The 16,452-nt window shown below is 42.8% G+C and overlaps 1 protein-coding gene across 1 annotated transcript in view; it reads right to left on the bottom strand.

The window, feature by feature from the left end:
- Positions 1-16,452, bottom strand: part of col4a2 (collagen, type IV, alpha 2) — a 55,120-nt gene that overhangs the window by 23,365 nt on the left and 15,303 nt on the right. The window contains exon 4 of the mRNA XM_076747071.1: positions 11,344-11,424. Coding sequence (XP_076603186.1) covers positions 11,344-11,424 — 81 coding nt within the window. The remainder of the gene's footprint in view (positions 1-11,343; positions 11,425-16,452) is intronic.

Here is a 16,452-nt window from a genome sequence, read left to right as displayed (position 1 = left end):
GCTCTCTTCTGACCACACCCATCATGAACTTAAAACTTTCAAACCATTTTTTTAAACACAAATCACTGTCTGGAAGTGTGAGCGATGTCCTTCTTTTTAAGTATTGATGGGTTTCTAAGTTGACATATTTACATTTCCACTTGACTGCATTACTTCTGTAAACCTAAGCAAGTGCCTTCATGACGTCTGACCCATATCAAGAGATCTCTGAGAAAACTCCTCCTCTTCACATTGTATAAAATGCAGTAACCATAATCTCTCTCTGTCCTCTCCCTCTGTGTGTACGTGGGTGTGTTTGCATTTCTCATTCCTAAATCACAGATCTATTAAAAGTTCCCCCCGTCTGACACCATAAATTTCATCTGGACCCAGACTGTCCCCTGGGGTGGATGGTTTGGGAACGACCCGCTAAGAACAGGATGGGAACACACAGTCCACGGCACAAACCTCTGACCTCAGAGAGGAATAAAATAAATCAATAAACAAATGGCCGGAAGCTCCCTCTGTTATTCCATCTGTCTGTCTGGAAAAACTGGGAACTACAGAGGACATTTTGTAAATATTACAATAATGAATATTGCTGTATTTAATATGAAGAATTAAGGTAAAGAAATGGAAAGAGCAACTGATAAACAGGGTCACTAGAGACAGGAGATATGAGAAAAATGGACAACTGTACTTCCATGCCTCTTTTTTAGGGATATTCAACTCCACGTTCACTCCATTGCAAACAATGTTAATACCTAAAATCTCTGAAGGGTTGCCCTCCTGGTGCTTGTATATACTGTATCTCATCAGAAATAACTCTGGAATCTAAACAGAGAGGATTGTGGTGAGGGAAGACTGATGCTGCGCAGTGTGAACATTATTCTGTGATGTTGTCAGTGAGGGACAAGCCACCGAGAGCCTCTTACATCCACAGAAACATTTACAGACCATAGTGGGTGCACTTGCATCCACACAACACTCTCTCATGTAAACTCCTCCTGGTGACGTTGAAATCGTGGCGAGTGTCTCTACGAGCTGCCGGATTTACACTGTGTGATGTCGAGGAAGGTGGATAAACCAAGACTGAGGAATGCTTGAGGCTAACTCGTTTGCATCTGAACATGTTGGAAGGCAAAAGTGTTTATTGCTGTTCTGAATGGTCACACCAAATGTTTTGCCATAGAGACAGATGAGATGTGAGATTTGAACGAAAAGAGATAACTACACACTTTTGGACTTTCTTTCCTCAAAGGTATTCATGGAGGTCCCATCCATGGCGATGCCTTCAGTGCCTTCATAAATGAATGCCTTCATAAAGGAAAGGAACCAGAGAAGAAAGAAATGAAGGAAACAAGGAAGGAAGAATTGAGGCCAGGAAGGCAAATTACAGCACATAAACAGTAAATGCCTGCCCTTTCTCTCAGACTCCCACAAAAGAGTTCAGACTCTGTGGCCGATTCGGTCCCACTGCTCTACGACGCAGCTCATATGTTTTTCTTGGATACATTTTTCTTGGACTCATTTCCTGAAGATCCGCATCCCTTCTACATGATGCCCGGGGGGGGGGGGGGGGGGGCTCAGCTCCCCTGGAGGGTTTGGGGAGATCAGGGGGTAGGGAAGAAGCTCGAGGGGCTCCGCTCGGAGGACAAAGAGGGTCCTCAACTGGATGCCCTGAGGAGGACTCAGGCAGAATAAATAAACATCTGTGGATGATGTTTAGATATCTATTAGATTGTGTTTAGATCTCCTGGCTGAAGTCAGGGAGGTCAGCTTTCCGAATCCCCGGCTTGAGGAAAACATCTGAATATCTTCTACATGACCGTGGTGGATCAGAGCTGATTTAAGGTGATGTGTTGAGAGTTATAGAAAAAAGCAACAAGGCCATGCAGGCTACAGTGGAACATCGGCATATCAGTAATGGTATCTGGTTAAGAATTATCTGTGAGAAAGTTCTAATTGTTGCCATGAAGACAAATCTTGAGTCAGACCTTCATGATCTCTGTTGCAACAACAAGTTCCCCTGACTCATCCGCTCTAAAATTCTCATGTGCAAAGAGCAAAAGATGGAGTAGAGGGATAAAAACAGATGACATTCAGACAATCATAAGTCATTTCTTGTCACTTGCTTTGTTTCTCTGCTGCTCTTTGTTTAGCCATCCAGCACAGAGCGATTTAGCTGCTTTGGGACCCGTTTACATTTGAATTAATGTGTTTAGACTGAGCTAATTTCTGCATGTGTCATTTCAACAGAACACGTGAACACGCATGTGCCAGAGATCTGACAGCATCCAGACCAGAGAGGACTTCTAATGACCAATGCTTGGACTGAAGTGCCTCTGTGTGAGTCTGCTTTTGTGCTGAGGGTGTGTGTTGAAGATCAAGACTCGAGGGGGGGATCCCAGCCTGAGAACAGAACAGCTCGGACCTCCAGCTATCCCAGGGGTCTCTGGGGCCCGACACCTGTGCTATTGCCTCACGTTAGAGGAATGAGACGTCTCAAGTCTGTGGTCCAAGCACATGTGTGTCTAAACAGGACACAGCTGCAGCCTGTGTGTGTGTGTGTATGTGAGAAACAGCGAATATGGCGCATAGTCTCAAATGAGGTGTTGCCCTCAGCTCGGAGACCAACCACCTGTGTGCCTGTATCATGTGTCCACAAGTGCCTGGGTGTCTGTCTGTAATGAAGTCCATCATGGGTGTGTTGCCTCTATAATCCCACTGTTACATTTATCGCTGTGATTATAATGCCATTACAGCTTCCATACAGCAGATCGCTCAGCACACACTGACCTTCTGTTAATGAAAGTCCACCGAGGAAAATTCAATTTCCTCAGTGAAGTTGTTCTCTGGCATTGAACGTCACACCCTAGGGCATGAAGGTATGTAGTGTATATTGTTTTATACAGTATGTGGACTGTAACAGTCTGGGAGGCCACAGGAGTCATGATGAAGTGTGAGAAAGTTGGTTTATATTTCTTTTCTTTTACACATTTTTCATTGGGGTTTGTTATTTTTACCCAAAATATTTGACAGTATTTTCTGCCATTTCAACATGCTGAGGTTTAGCAGGTAGCCTATTGCTTACCATGTTCACCATCCTAGTCTAGTTTGCATGCTAACATTTACCAATTAGCACGAAACATAGAGCATAGCTGAGAATGATGGCAGTGTCATTAGATTTTCGGGTCTGGTGTCATAAACCAAGGTACTGGACAGATTGAAATACTGACCTGATGAAAGCACTGGACAAAAAGTTAAGGAATCACCAAAGTAAGTACAACTAATCCTTTGTATGACATGAATGTCTGTACCACATTTCATGGCAATCCAGTAAATAACTGTATGTTTCAATCTGGGTCAAAGCGGTGGACCAACTGACTGACATTTCCATCATTAAACCCACACAGGTTAATCAATAATGAAAATAATTGTTAGGTGGAGCCATAAATATCTTTATGTGTATGGCACTATTCAAAACATTCTTGTAAAGTGGTTTACAAATGGGTAAAAAATGCAACAACACAACGCAAAGGGAAAACCCAAGAATGGAAAATGAGATTTATAGTTGAATACCCAGCTGTGATGTTGGCCCTGACTGACATGGCCTGCAGCCATTAACTTTAGTGTCAGGGATACCCATGCAATCCTCAAGGTCTCTTTCTGCACCCACCGACCCATCCAGCTGGTCCGCTCCACAGTCCAATTTTGCCAGTTTTTCCCATTTCCCACATGGGGATGCAACACCCACTGCCATTCCAGCTGCAGCACACATTCCTGGATAGTTTGCCAAGGAGCAAATCAGGGCAAAGGTCCATGCATGTATGTGATTTACTGACTGAATTAACAGCTTCTCAGGTGACTATCTTGGCTATACATGTAAATTCACATTGACATTCTTCATTCCAGGAAGATGTAGAGGGTATTGTTTGACCAAGACACTGTGCCATGGGAAAAATAATACACTTCAGTAAGATATTACAGAACATTTCCAAAATGACAAAATTACAGAGTGCTGAGCACAATGTGAGGCCTGATCCCTGCTCCGGAGAAAAAAAGCCTGCACTGAAAAGATGTCTTTCTCAGAAAAGTGGAATAAATATGAGAGGACTTAGAGGAGATCTAATTGTTTCCTCTGCAGCCGGCCCCCGATGGAGGTTTCACAACAGGGTCTGATGGGGAACACATGGTGTTGCTGTTGTGACCAACAACTCTTCACATTTTTCCTACATTTTTCCATTTCCCCACTGCTGTCTGCACATCAAATGCATACATCCCAGAGCATATACAGCATTAACATCTTATTTACCCAACTTCCTTATTGTGAGAACAGAGTAGACAGACTTGATTGAACACTTGGTGTGTATCTGTATGTGCTTTTCAATGAGATGGAGGGGGAGATGGATTGAACCGGTAACAGAATGTGTCCACGGGAGAATAATGAGGAAACACTTCCAGAAATGGGGGGAGGCTTCTTACGAGACATAAAAGCAGCTCATTGCCATATTTCTCAGTGATCAGGCCTAAAGTATGCGTAATTCAGAGTCCCATGTGGCAACAATCCACAATCCCAGCCACAACATGAAACAGAATATCTCAGGCTTATTGTAGTGGTGTTGATCTTCGTTCACTCTTTGTCCTCGGCCACACTCACACCGTGTGCTCTGGCTGATGATAACACAGTCAGGCCACAGATGGTCACACAAGGCCAGTGTCTGCTACCTAAATACACATAAATTACTGGAGTACTGAATGACTCTACTGTCAGTTGTTAAGCCTAACTAATCTCCTGGTGGTAACAACATCAAGGTCATTGACTGAAACTCAAGTATATAATGACAAAATCTAAATACACTGTATGCATCGTTCCACCCACATATTCTGACTAAAGGAAAAAAAGAAGCTGCACTGTTCCTCTTCTGTTGTACAGCTACTTAGTCCTGGTATTATTAAGTGCGATAATCGTATTTAATTCCAACATAACCGTGTTTGGCTTGCTTAAATTCTTGGAGGACAGCTAGATTTATGCCTTATTGTTCTTATTTTCACACAGTATGTTTCAAACTTAACAAGAAATGGCTTTTATAAAGACGACTAACATCTTGGTAACGGGTTGCTGGAGTGTAAACTTCGACAAAAATACAATAAAGAGCAGGACAGAGCAGCTAAAGGTAGCTTTAAACACAGCAGGGAAGTACTATATAGTGTTTAATGTAATCTGCAACCCCACAAAATGTAGTTCGCTAATGAAATGCTTACTGGCTTTGGAGGTGAAGCTGGGTTAAATTACTAAAGTATGCTAGTAAGATGGCCGTGCTAATGTGTGAAGCTTAACTAAGCAGACGAAATACTGTTTAATTCACACAAAGCTTAAATTAAAAGAGATGACATTCGAAACTGTCCAATCCGAAACTGGACAGGTCCTCTGTGCCTAGTTACGGTTGCTAAGCTATGATTGGACAACTGCTGTTGGAGGGAGGGGTTCAGAGAAGGGTCAGTATTCTCTTCCATGACTGACATACTTTATAATTAGTCCATCTTTAGTAATAGTATATGCCCATTTGTGTGTGCTCCTTTAGGTTTGTGTACGTGTGTGTAAAAGCGTGTGTGTGTCTTTTAAAAAGAGATGCTCCTTTGTCCACACCAACAATAGTCCTCTTGTTCCTAAACAGAACCCATCAACTTAAAATGTGAGAGCGAGCCTTTTATAGGCCCTTAAAGCCAGATCACAGCTGGGTGCAGGATGGCAGGTGAAACTCAGCTTTCACACCAACAGAAAAAAAAGAATTTATTTTGACTGCAGAGGCGAACAAAGACGTCATTGGAGAAATATGATGCGATCTTGTGATGTTCATTTTATAAATTATGGGAACATTTTTGTGTCCGCGAGCTGTGGTGTTAAGTGTCTGTCGTCTTATTTGTTGCCTTTCAAGTGAGGTGCTTCTTTCTGTAATGCACCGAGGAGGCAAACTCACAAGCATACGCATTTAGAGATGGTTTAATTCTTTTCTCTCCAATAACAATGGATCTGAAGAGTATGCATAATGTGAAAGGGGTCATTCACTGTGGTGAAGCCAAGGAGTAGAGAAAACAAACCTCATGAGGAATGTGTGAGGTGTGATTTAACAAGCTTGGTAAGAGTCTGGGTTTCTTTTAGGCATCACTTTGATGCTTCGCTAATTTTTAACAAGTTCACACAGTGGCAGAGATATCTCGAGAATCTTAGGCTCATAGGCACAGCCACCAGTGCAATTTCTTACCCTGTTTTGCCTGGTACATCATGTATTAGCAAATACAAACAGCTGGTTACTGTCTGTTTGTCTAAGCTGCTCTCCAGACATTTCCTACCGCTCCTCAGCTTTAGTTTTCACACAGGACAAAGCCAGCCTGTGATCCCCACGGAATTCCTCTTTCCAACAATCTTAGGCAGAGAAAATCCTCCCATCCTAAAGTTTCAGTGATAGCAGCAGGTTTTTGCTTCCCTCCCCGGTCGTCCACTCACACACACATGCACCATTTTTTCAGCATTGCTTCCACAGTTGGTAGTTCTTTCCCTAACAGGCCCAGTCAAGGTCAGGGTCAGGAGAGTGGATGAGGCTCCTGATTGCAGGGTTGGGTTGAGGGGCAGAATCAAATCTGCTATTGCACATCATGTCTTCTGCTGATATGTGAAACTACAACAAGCCCTTATTACAAACATGGTGTGCTTGCAGTGCCAGCAAACCAGTTCTCTATTTCTCCTGTCTACTGTCAACCAGTTTCCATCAGAGGAGATGAATCACGTTTGACGGAACTTGCCGACCACTGATGAAAGTGCAGCTCTAATCACAGGAGTTCAAGAGTTAGAAAGAGTTTACTGCATACATGCTATAGTGCAGACGGAGACAGTTTAAGACGGTTTGCAAAGGCCAAAATGTCTGCTTGGCATGCACATCACTACTGGTGAAAATTTTGCATCTCCAAATGAAAAAGTTTGCAGAGGCTAAGAAAAACATCTTTGCCTCACTGTGAATGTCATACATTTTTGAGTTTTATGATTTGCTTTGAAAAGGTTTTATATGCCGAGGGGTTGTAAAACGTCCTCGGTGCCAGAACCTGAGAACCTCCAGTGCAGGGCTTCCACCCTTCAGTGAAAATACATTCACTTTGATCTTTTCTGAATCTACAGCATTCCTCTCTGTGGTGTTATCCTGTCCCTGAGCAGACAGGAAAGTCCATGATAGTCATGGGTACTGGATTCCGAATGTAGGTATGGGCTTGTTTTCATGGAACAAGGAAATCTTGGCCATTTATAGCTCCATCCAAACACACAGACGATCTTGTTCCCACAAAAACAGAGACCGTCTATATTAAAAAAAGATCAGTGGACTGTCATTGTGCTCAGCTTCCTCAGATGTGTGTCATTTCCTGTTCTACATCAGCTGTGATGGCTTTTCCCATGGTGGAAAGGACAGCATCACTCCATCTGCATAGCGTCTGTCACGGTTCCCTACCATGTCCTCTGTTTGTCTCCGTTTTGTCTGTCAGTTTTCTTTATCTCTCCATGTCCACTGTATAGGATGAGGAGAGACAGTGAGCTCATGCACATGGACGCTAGTGTTCTTTAAGGCAAAGTTTCTGTTTCTCTATTAAGCCCAGCACCACTCCCCATTTCTGAGAACTGAGGATGGAAAGACTCCCAGCACAAAAGACTGCATTGATCTGCGAAACATGTTTTCTGGTGAAGACGCAGGGTGCCTTGTGCTCTGTCTCTCATGCTGCCCTGGTTTTTCATGCTTCAGAGACCACAAACTGCTCTGTTTTTCACCACCTCACTAACAGGAGCTGGAACTCTTATCATTTCATTTCACCACACTTTACTGCCAACCCATGTCTTGTGAACTATTTCAAATGCTTTATGTGCCTAATTTATTTTCTAGTTAGTCCATTTTGGAGTGTTTGTTCTCCTTTTTACTACCAATCTCAGGAGTTCAATCCACTAATGATGCAAAGAACAATGAAGACTTTTGGAAGTGTGCTGTGCTTGATATTTTCCTGCACGCCTGCATACACTCTCTGCCAGGGGAGTGGGTGGTAAGACTCAGCTTGCCAAATCTCTGCTCTCCCCCCTAAAGCAGAAAATCCATGAAATTCATATATTTAGTCCCCACGAAACAATTCACTTCATTATTTCCCTCTCTCTCTCTCACGCTCTCTCTGTCTGTCTCTCGTCTCTGTCTGGATTTATGTCCACACTCAACATCTCGCTTTCTCTATCGTGGTCACTGTTTGATAAAATGCAGCATGAGAATTCTGGCATTCATTCATGAAGTAACCTCATTTGACCCCCCCTTCTGCCAAAATATAACATAATGCCACCTTTTTAAAGTAGTTCCACAGGGAACAGTGCTAGATCTTTCTGCTTCATCCTCCACACTGCAGATTTCATGGACAAATCAGCTCAATGGCACCTGTAAAAGCTCTCTGATTGTCAGCCTCATCGGCCTTGCGAGTACAGAAAACTGAACCCGGCTTTGTGGATTGATGCCAGAGGAACCGCCTCCAGATCAATGCGGGGAAAAACCAAGGAGCTGGTACTGGAGTAGTCACACTAAGATGTTGACATGACTACAGCCACCATTTACCTATTAACAGCCATCACCTAAAAACCACAGCTGTCTCACATCTCAGCCAATCCAGACAGCTGCAAGGGATCAGTTTGACCCATCCAGTGAAGCACTCAGCACCATGACTCTTCTCAGGGGAAAGATTTGGAGGGACACCGATGTAAAGCAAGGGAGACAGGAATGAAAACATCTGTGAGAACCCATCTTGGTTTCCATTGTATTCACAAACAAGTACATCAGCTGGGTAGTGCATATAAAGGAAAGGATTTTCTTCGAACAAATGATGTAAAAGACTCTCAGGCTTTGGAAAATTTACGGCTTTAATATGCACACGCTAACTCATAGACCACAAGTGACGCCCGGCTTCTTGGAAAATAGAATCTTAGCTTTCAATAACAAAGGTTTAAGAGCTAAATCAGTGTGTGTGAGAAGAGTTCATCTCTTCTCACACACACTGACATGCTTCAGCTGTGTGAAGGACGTATGCATGTATGTTTTCTATTTTATCTTATTTTCATAGACAACAGCAAATGATGCCAAGGTTTAACTGCTGAATCAAAGCTCTTCACTCTCTTAGCACTGTCATTATCACCTCGCCGCAGAACAATCGAAATTCTTTCCTGCAACTGACAAAGAGGAAGAGTGAGAGAAGGAGGAGGAGGAGAAAGGTAGTCTGCTGACCCTGTCAACAGACTTTTGCATCCTTCACATGTGGAATGTGGAACTTCCTCTCTCTGCGCCTCCTTACAGGGTTTCCTGTATCCACAGAGAGCGTGCAGGTCAAAGGTCAGACCTACTGTAAAGCTGGTCTGATAAATTCCCAGTGCATGCCAAAGTACAGTTGCTAGCCCATTCCTTTCTTCACCTCTGCATTTCTTAAGAATGCCTCCCTCAGGAGCTGCTCTTATTGGTAGGCGGGGAGTTTTATAAGAGTTCATTTCAGTCCTTGACTTCACCACATCACACCGCTGAACTGAGACATTTATAGCTGCTATGAGCACTCTTCACAAGATAAGAGAAACAAAGGAAACAAAGGGAACCTGCTCTGGAAAGTTCACCCTTGAAACTATAGTTTAAGAATGTATATGATGTTCTGTAGACCCCTTATTTTTGCTTGAGTATTTTTACCACTGTTTTCTGTACATAGAAATTCCCACTTAGGTTGTACTGAAAAATGCAGTCTGGCTGGATTATGTTCAGAGACAACCGGTGGAATGAAGCGCAAACATTAAGTGACATACGTAACATTTACATGCTCAGGTAAGGGAACTGTTGTATTCATCAAACTAGAATGGTCAGGAAATGACAAATATTGATAACGAAACACATTTCTGAACTTGTGGGACAAATCTGATAGATAACATGACAATAAAATGGATTGGAATAAATGAAAAACTGGACCTTTAAGCAGGTATAACAGACTTGGAACCATAACTGCAGTAACTGAGTCTTTGTTGGAAGTTAACCCTCCTCCAGTTCTTGTTCAGATGCTCTTCCCTGCTCAACCTACAGGCACAGTACAGTAATGCAGCAATGCTAAGTGTGGTGTTTATGCCACCTCCTCTACAAGCTTGCGTGAGCTAAGATTCGCCAGAAACCCACTTCTGTATGTCCCCATTCAAATCTGTTTATTTTCACTCCTCAACACGTATGTCCACATGTTGTGGAAAGCAGGCGTTGGCGATCAGAAAGCTATTTGATGATCAAGGCAGCACGTGTCTGAAGCAGAAAGCCTTTAGTCATGCAGAACCTCGGTCACTCATTCTGAGCTTGTTATCGCAATATGTTTAGTCTATGTCTGTCTCGCTGGTCCCTCTCTCCTCTTTCTGTCTTTTATTCCTCTCGCTAATGCGTTACACACACTCCCTCCACTCTGACCTCTTTTACAGAGGTTAACGGTGTGAATTTCATCACTTAAACTGTATGAACATTTGATAAGTATGTCTACCTAATGAGTTTCAGCAGCACAGTCTACCATATGGCAGTGTCAGACTCATACATTCACATGATCCGACATATTCACATTGCATTGCTGTGATACTTTAATGTCCTTCAAGAAGACTTCAGGCCACGATCACACATGATGCTGCTATGAGCTTAGTTTCATCAAATTAGTGTGAGGCAACAAGGGGTAAAAATAAACTAAACTAAACCAGGATGGATGCTCTCCTATATTTCTTACTGTAAACAAAAGACCAAAACCAACTACGCATTAGTCCCTCTCTAAACACTGTCAGACTTCCAAACCCTGCGTGTGGCTCTCTGCCTTCAAGCCCATTTGTTCCAACAAAAGATGTGGATATTTAAAAATGGGTCAGACATAATGTTTAATTTAAAAGAAAAAAAAAAGGCTAACCAACAGGGCACTGGTATTTTTTAGCAAACATTTCTCAAACAGGAATAAATGTAGAATTTGTTGGGGACTATTTTCAGCCATGGATGAATAAACATTCGGTGCACTTCTGAGTATTTACAGCAACTAATCAACCCTAATTATTTTTCCATTAGCGCACTGTGCAGTGTAAGAAAGCCTGACATATGTAAATCTTGAAGCACTAAAGTGTGAGCTAGTTAGGAGGAAGGTATGCACTGTTGGCAACCAAGTTACTGAAAGCCTCATACGTGATCATGGCCTTATTTGGTATTCAGACTGGAAACCAAGAGCTAGAGCTGGTCAACACAGAGGTTACAGAAAGGGACAGAGACGAGTGTTTGGAACAGTAGTTGCTGTAAGGGACAGTAAGGGACTTACCCTGGCACCCTTCTCTGGAAAACATTTACATCCTCCGCTGCAGTCTCTTCCTCCGCATTCGCCGCTGTGCTTCTTCCCACCCTGTCAGACACGACAACAGACAACATGAAGGTTAGAGCTGGACTACTGTAGGACAGGGTATACATGGCACAGAGAGGAAACTGCAACATTATGCATTTTCATTTGCATAAACACAACAGCATCCATGTGCTGTTGCCTGCTTTGTGCACTGGATGGGACGCAGCGTGGGCTAAATTGTTGTGTACTGTAGGTGTGACCGGCTGTGTTTGTGTACACTGTGGTTTCTCAGCACACTTGTTTATGCTCTGTTGCATGAGTCTGGAAGATTGCTGCTGTGTTGTCTGCGCTGTGTTGTGTATATTGGTCTGGTGTGCAGAAAGGATGCTTTGGATGTGGCTCAAATGACTCATAATGGACACATAATGGATACCCATGTGTTCATGAAAATCCTATTCATCAGATAGGCTGGGTCCGACCACTGACAGGGACAATTTGTCTTTGGATGTCTGCATACCAACAAAACCACCCACCATCACTAGCCGATCTGTGCTAGACATGACACAAGCACACAGAGCCAGTCAGGGGTCAGTGTGGACATGACATGATCAAAGAAAGCAGTCACACAAATGGGGTTTCCCAACCCACAGGTCAGAAGTGTCAAGACCCGAAGCTAGTTGAGATAGCTGGAGACGTTAATTAAGACAGGATGGAGTCTTGGAGAACTTTCGTGTTTCTGTCGTGTTTCCAATGAAAATCACGTGTGAAATCCAAGCTGAACTCTCTGCCTGTCAGATGTTGTGCCACAACCATATTTCTTACTCATCAGAAGCAGAAGCAAAACCATTTGAAGCATTTACAAAACTGTAGACACAACAAAACATATTGGCTGCCACACCTTCACCCGCAATGCTGCCAAACAGACACACATCCAGATATTAGCTCAAATTCATTGTTGGAATTAAGGTTCCAGATGCTCTTTTAATAGATCTGTGAGTTAATCAGTAACTGTTTGGACCCTTCAGTAATGATTCCATGCATGTTTAAATACATGGGTGGAAACAAAGCTTTTGCACAGTTTACAATGCTCCGTTGAACTTTTCACAATGGTGCCTAAGACTGAATACTAATGAAACACACACACACACACACACACACACACACACACACACACACACACACACACACTGCTGACAGCGTTTATTCAACTCCAAGTCTCCTAAGTTTAAGAAAGGCCCTTCAGTGGCTTTTTAATTAGCATATATGAGTAAACCTCTGACTACAGGCATGCAGAGAGGTTCCATGGTGCTGGTTATGATGTCTCTCTCTTGTGTCTGCCTACATTTTCCACCTACGCAGCCATACCATAGCCTGCTTAGGCAGCAAATGCCTTAATATCCTCCTCTCTCTATTGTTTACAAAAAAAAAAAAAAAATCAAAACGGCCACTTTATGCCCACAGTGGCGACAAAACGGCAGATCAAGAATCAGAATGCTTCTCCCTCCTCACTTTGACAGCAGATCCCAGCGGTCTCTCTTCCTCACAATGGCCACATTGAGACCCTCCTCACACACAAAGACCTTCTTTTACTATAGAGACGCCGTTCTTTAATGATCCCCTATCTTCACAACACAAAAGACCCTCTTCCCCTCCCTTATGGAATGCACAAGGCTGAATTTCTTGGTTAACTCTCAGTGGATCTGAGGGGTTCCTTTCAAACCACTGTTTGATATAGCTAAGACATGCTGTGGTGGGTTTAATCTAGCCTGCATGCTATGATGGCAAATTCACTCTGTCCACAAACACCACACTTTACTTATACCCCTAATTCTGAACTGATAAGTCAAAAGAGAGTAAATCTAAACCAAGTCTCCTCTGTGGGGTGAATACCTCTACAATATTTTTAGTTTCGGGAGAGGGGGCGGAAACAGAAGGTCATATCATTCCAATGAGGATGTAACAGAGTCACGCCATGACCTTTCTCCACATTAAGGTGGACGTCCAAAACACGGACAATAGACTGCGTCATCTCCGTGCAGACACACAAAGGAATGGCTCCCATTAAGGGGATTACACATTATGGAGCAATGCACCACCAATTCAACTTCACAGTTTACAGGCTCAACATAGCTGATGGCTGTTTCAGCAGAGGACAATAGGACTGAGCTGCTGTATCCTGTTTTTTCTCCACCCACTGTCACAATGTTTTCGACAAAGTCTCACCTTTTCCATAGCTACTGTACAGCACACCTTGGGAACAAACTGGATGACACATGTTGCTGCGCTTCTTTGCATCAGTGCAACAAAGTTCTGAAGAGTACAACAATATCCATCAAGAAAGAAAGATCAAATGATGGAACTGATGATGACTGCCTTTCAATTTGTTCACACAAATTTGGTGGTGTAAGCATGAAGTCAATAACCGCTATCATGGACTGGACAGTTTCTGTCATCTTGAGTCACCAGCGATACAGGTCTTGCAGCACTTTATTGAATCATATGTGTTTATTTGCCTTCTCTGATGAGCTCACAAGGACATAAATAATCAACAGCATTAACAGTATAGACTGCAACTGGACCTGTTATGTCACTGAAAGAGTTCTCCACCTAGTTAGCTTTGCTCTGCTGGCACAGTGTCGGACACACGACAGCAGAACGAGAGACATCGCCTTTTTTATCCCATGCACTCTTCTTCCTTGTCGAACTCTGGCACCACATTACCCACAGTGCAACTCCACCACTGACTGTATGGTAGCAGCAGCCTTCACAGATTGCCTTTTCAGGCTTGTCATCTTCAGCCCTATCCGACACTGACTCAAGTGACATCACTTGAAGAAATTTATCAGACTTCAAGCACTTTCATTGGAGCCACAACTTTTTTTCAGTACGCAACAACACCGTTAACTACACCTTTCATAGTGATTTATTTCCCTCAGAGAAAAGGTCAAAATATACAGCAGTATGATACAAGCTTAGCACCTACATAAACAAACTAGAATCTGGAATCTGATTGAATCAGTAGGCTGGTAGTAAAGCTGCCAGTTGAATTCATTGGACAAACAACTGGACTACGTCCACTTGAAAAGGTGGATCTCAGTCTGCAACCAAGTGGGTTTATTTGTGGTGTGAAAACAAAGCAGACCCACGATGGGATATTGTGTTAAGTGATTCAATCATGAATTCGAAAGCTAAGCTGCTATTGAATCTGTCTGCTGATGAAATAACAACGCACATGCATGAAGACTGGACCAAGTGAACAAAACTTCAGGTGTCAGTCACCTTAGGGTATGTTCAGACAGGATTTTTAACCGTCTACTATATTAAATCAAGAGCTACAGACCTAGTAGTTGCCAGCAAACTGCATAACGTGACAAAGGAAACAGATGAATCCAGACCACCTAAACACCACAGCGTGAGGTCCTGCAGACTATTATCATAAATCTGACACGTCACAGTCTCAACATGCAGCCCAAATGCTACACCAGACTCAACATTTCATCTGTGAGCCAAAGAGACTTGTAAAGAGGCAGAGGATACATTGCTAGGTGTCTGCTGCTGGATATTAATTTCCATTGCACATGCACAGATGAGCTGATGTAATTTTCATATAAAGAAGACATTAATAATATCTCCACACTCCGGAAAGGTTTTAAGAGCTTAAATGAGATCTTATTCTTGTGACTTTGCTCCAAGAACTGTCAGACAACAGTGTATATGACTTGAAACAGTGGCCATGAAGGTCAGTTTCTCAGATGTGCAGCAATTGTTCATCTGTGGCTTCTCGTTTACAGTACGGCTCTCCACTGTTGATCATCCTTTATGTCCTGTGAACTAACTTCCGTGATCTGGGGGTTCCTCTGTGGTCATCTGCTCTACTTCAAAACTGCAGTGACGTACACAGACGTAAACATGGCTTCCAAGCCTGCCCACTGTTTTCCATATAGTATATAAATTAACCCGTGCATATATGTACACCACTCAGGTCACACAAGCAAGAACAAATAAAGCTTTTAGCTTCGACAGATTAGAAAAATAGGCCCAGCCTGTTCCAGTAGCGACATGCTGTTTTCCTCTCAGGGCCAACATGGTGACTCCTGAGCCAAAACAATTCCTATTCTTCTCTTGCCAAGTTCCTCCGTTTTGAAGTGTGTGTACATGAGTCTATCCATCACTATAAGCAGAGCTACGACACGAAAATAAGTGTTAATGTGTAAAACAATTAAGGGAGGTTTCATCAGGAGGAAATCTACCGCTTCCTTTAAAGAAACACTGCAACAGCCAACAGTCAAGCCACAGTGCCATACCCATACCGTATATGCATATATATCCTTTAATAATGCTTCCCTGAATAATTGATGTGCTGTGTGAATATGGAGTTTGAGCTCTTAGAAGTGGTCAGGTTAATGCCTTTCCCTGTGAGGACTCCTGTTTTTGTTGCCTCCCTGGTCTTTATGGCTGCACAGGTGCCTCGCTGCAAATGTGCACCGACTCCTTCAATACACTATACAGTAAATGAAACAAAACCAGCTGGGTCAACAGCACTCTTTCTCAAGGTCAGTTTTTCTTTCTTACTCTCTTTTTGTTGATGCTATTGTATTGTCACACTTCTACACAGGCATCTTATCGAAACCCAAAAAATTGTACTGTATTAACTGGTAAAGTACTATAACACCAGATTATGCTGTGGCACTACTTGCGGGTAATAATAATGTTCCTTAGCATATGGCTCACTGATCTCCTCTGAGGAACTGAGAAACATCTCAATTACAGCAAACAATCTGGGTCACTATTACAGAGGACAACAAAGAATTAAGACACTTAAACATAACACTAGTCAAAAGTTAAATCACTACTTTAAATCAGTATAAATGCAGTTTAACTGCATTTAAGCGAATAGCTCTATAGTTAGGGAAATAGACTTAATTGCTTTCTTGCTGAGAGTTATATGAGAAGATTGATACCACTCTCATACCCCTGCATTAAATAAGAATCCACAGTCGGCAGCTAGTTAGTTTAGCTTAGCATAAAGACTCAAAATGGGGGAAACAACTACCTGGGTCTGTCCAAAGGTAACAAATCCGCCTACCAGCA

The sequence above is a fragment of the Chaetodon auriga genome, chromosome 13, assembly GCF_051107435.1.
Source record: "Chaetodon auriga isolate fChaAug3 chromosome 13, fChaAug3.hap1, whole genome shotgun sequence".
NCBI classification, from domain to species: Eukaryota; Metazoa; Chordata; class Actinopteri; order Chaetodontiformes; family Chaetodontidae; genus Chaetodon; species Chaetodon auriga.
The sequence above is the reverse complement of the archived record's forward strand: the minus strand, read 5'-3'. Positions and strand labels throughout refer to the sequence as shown.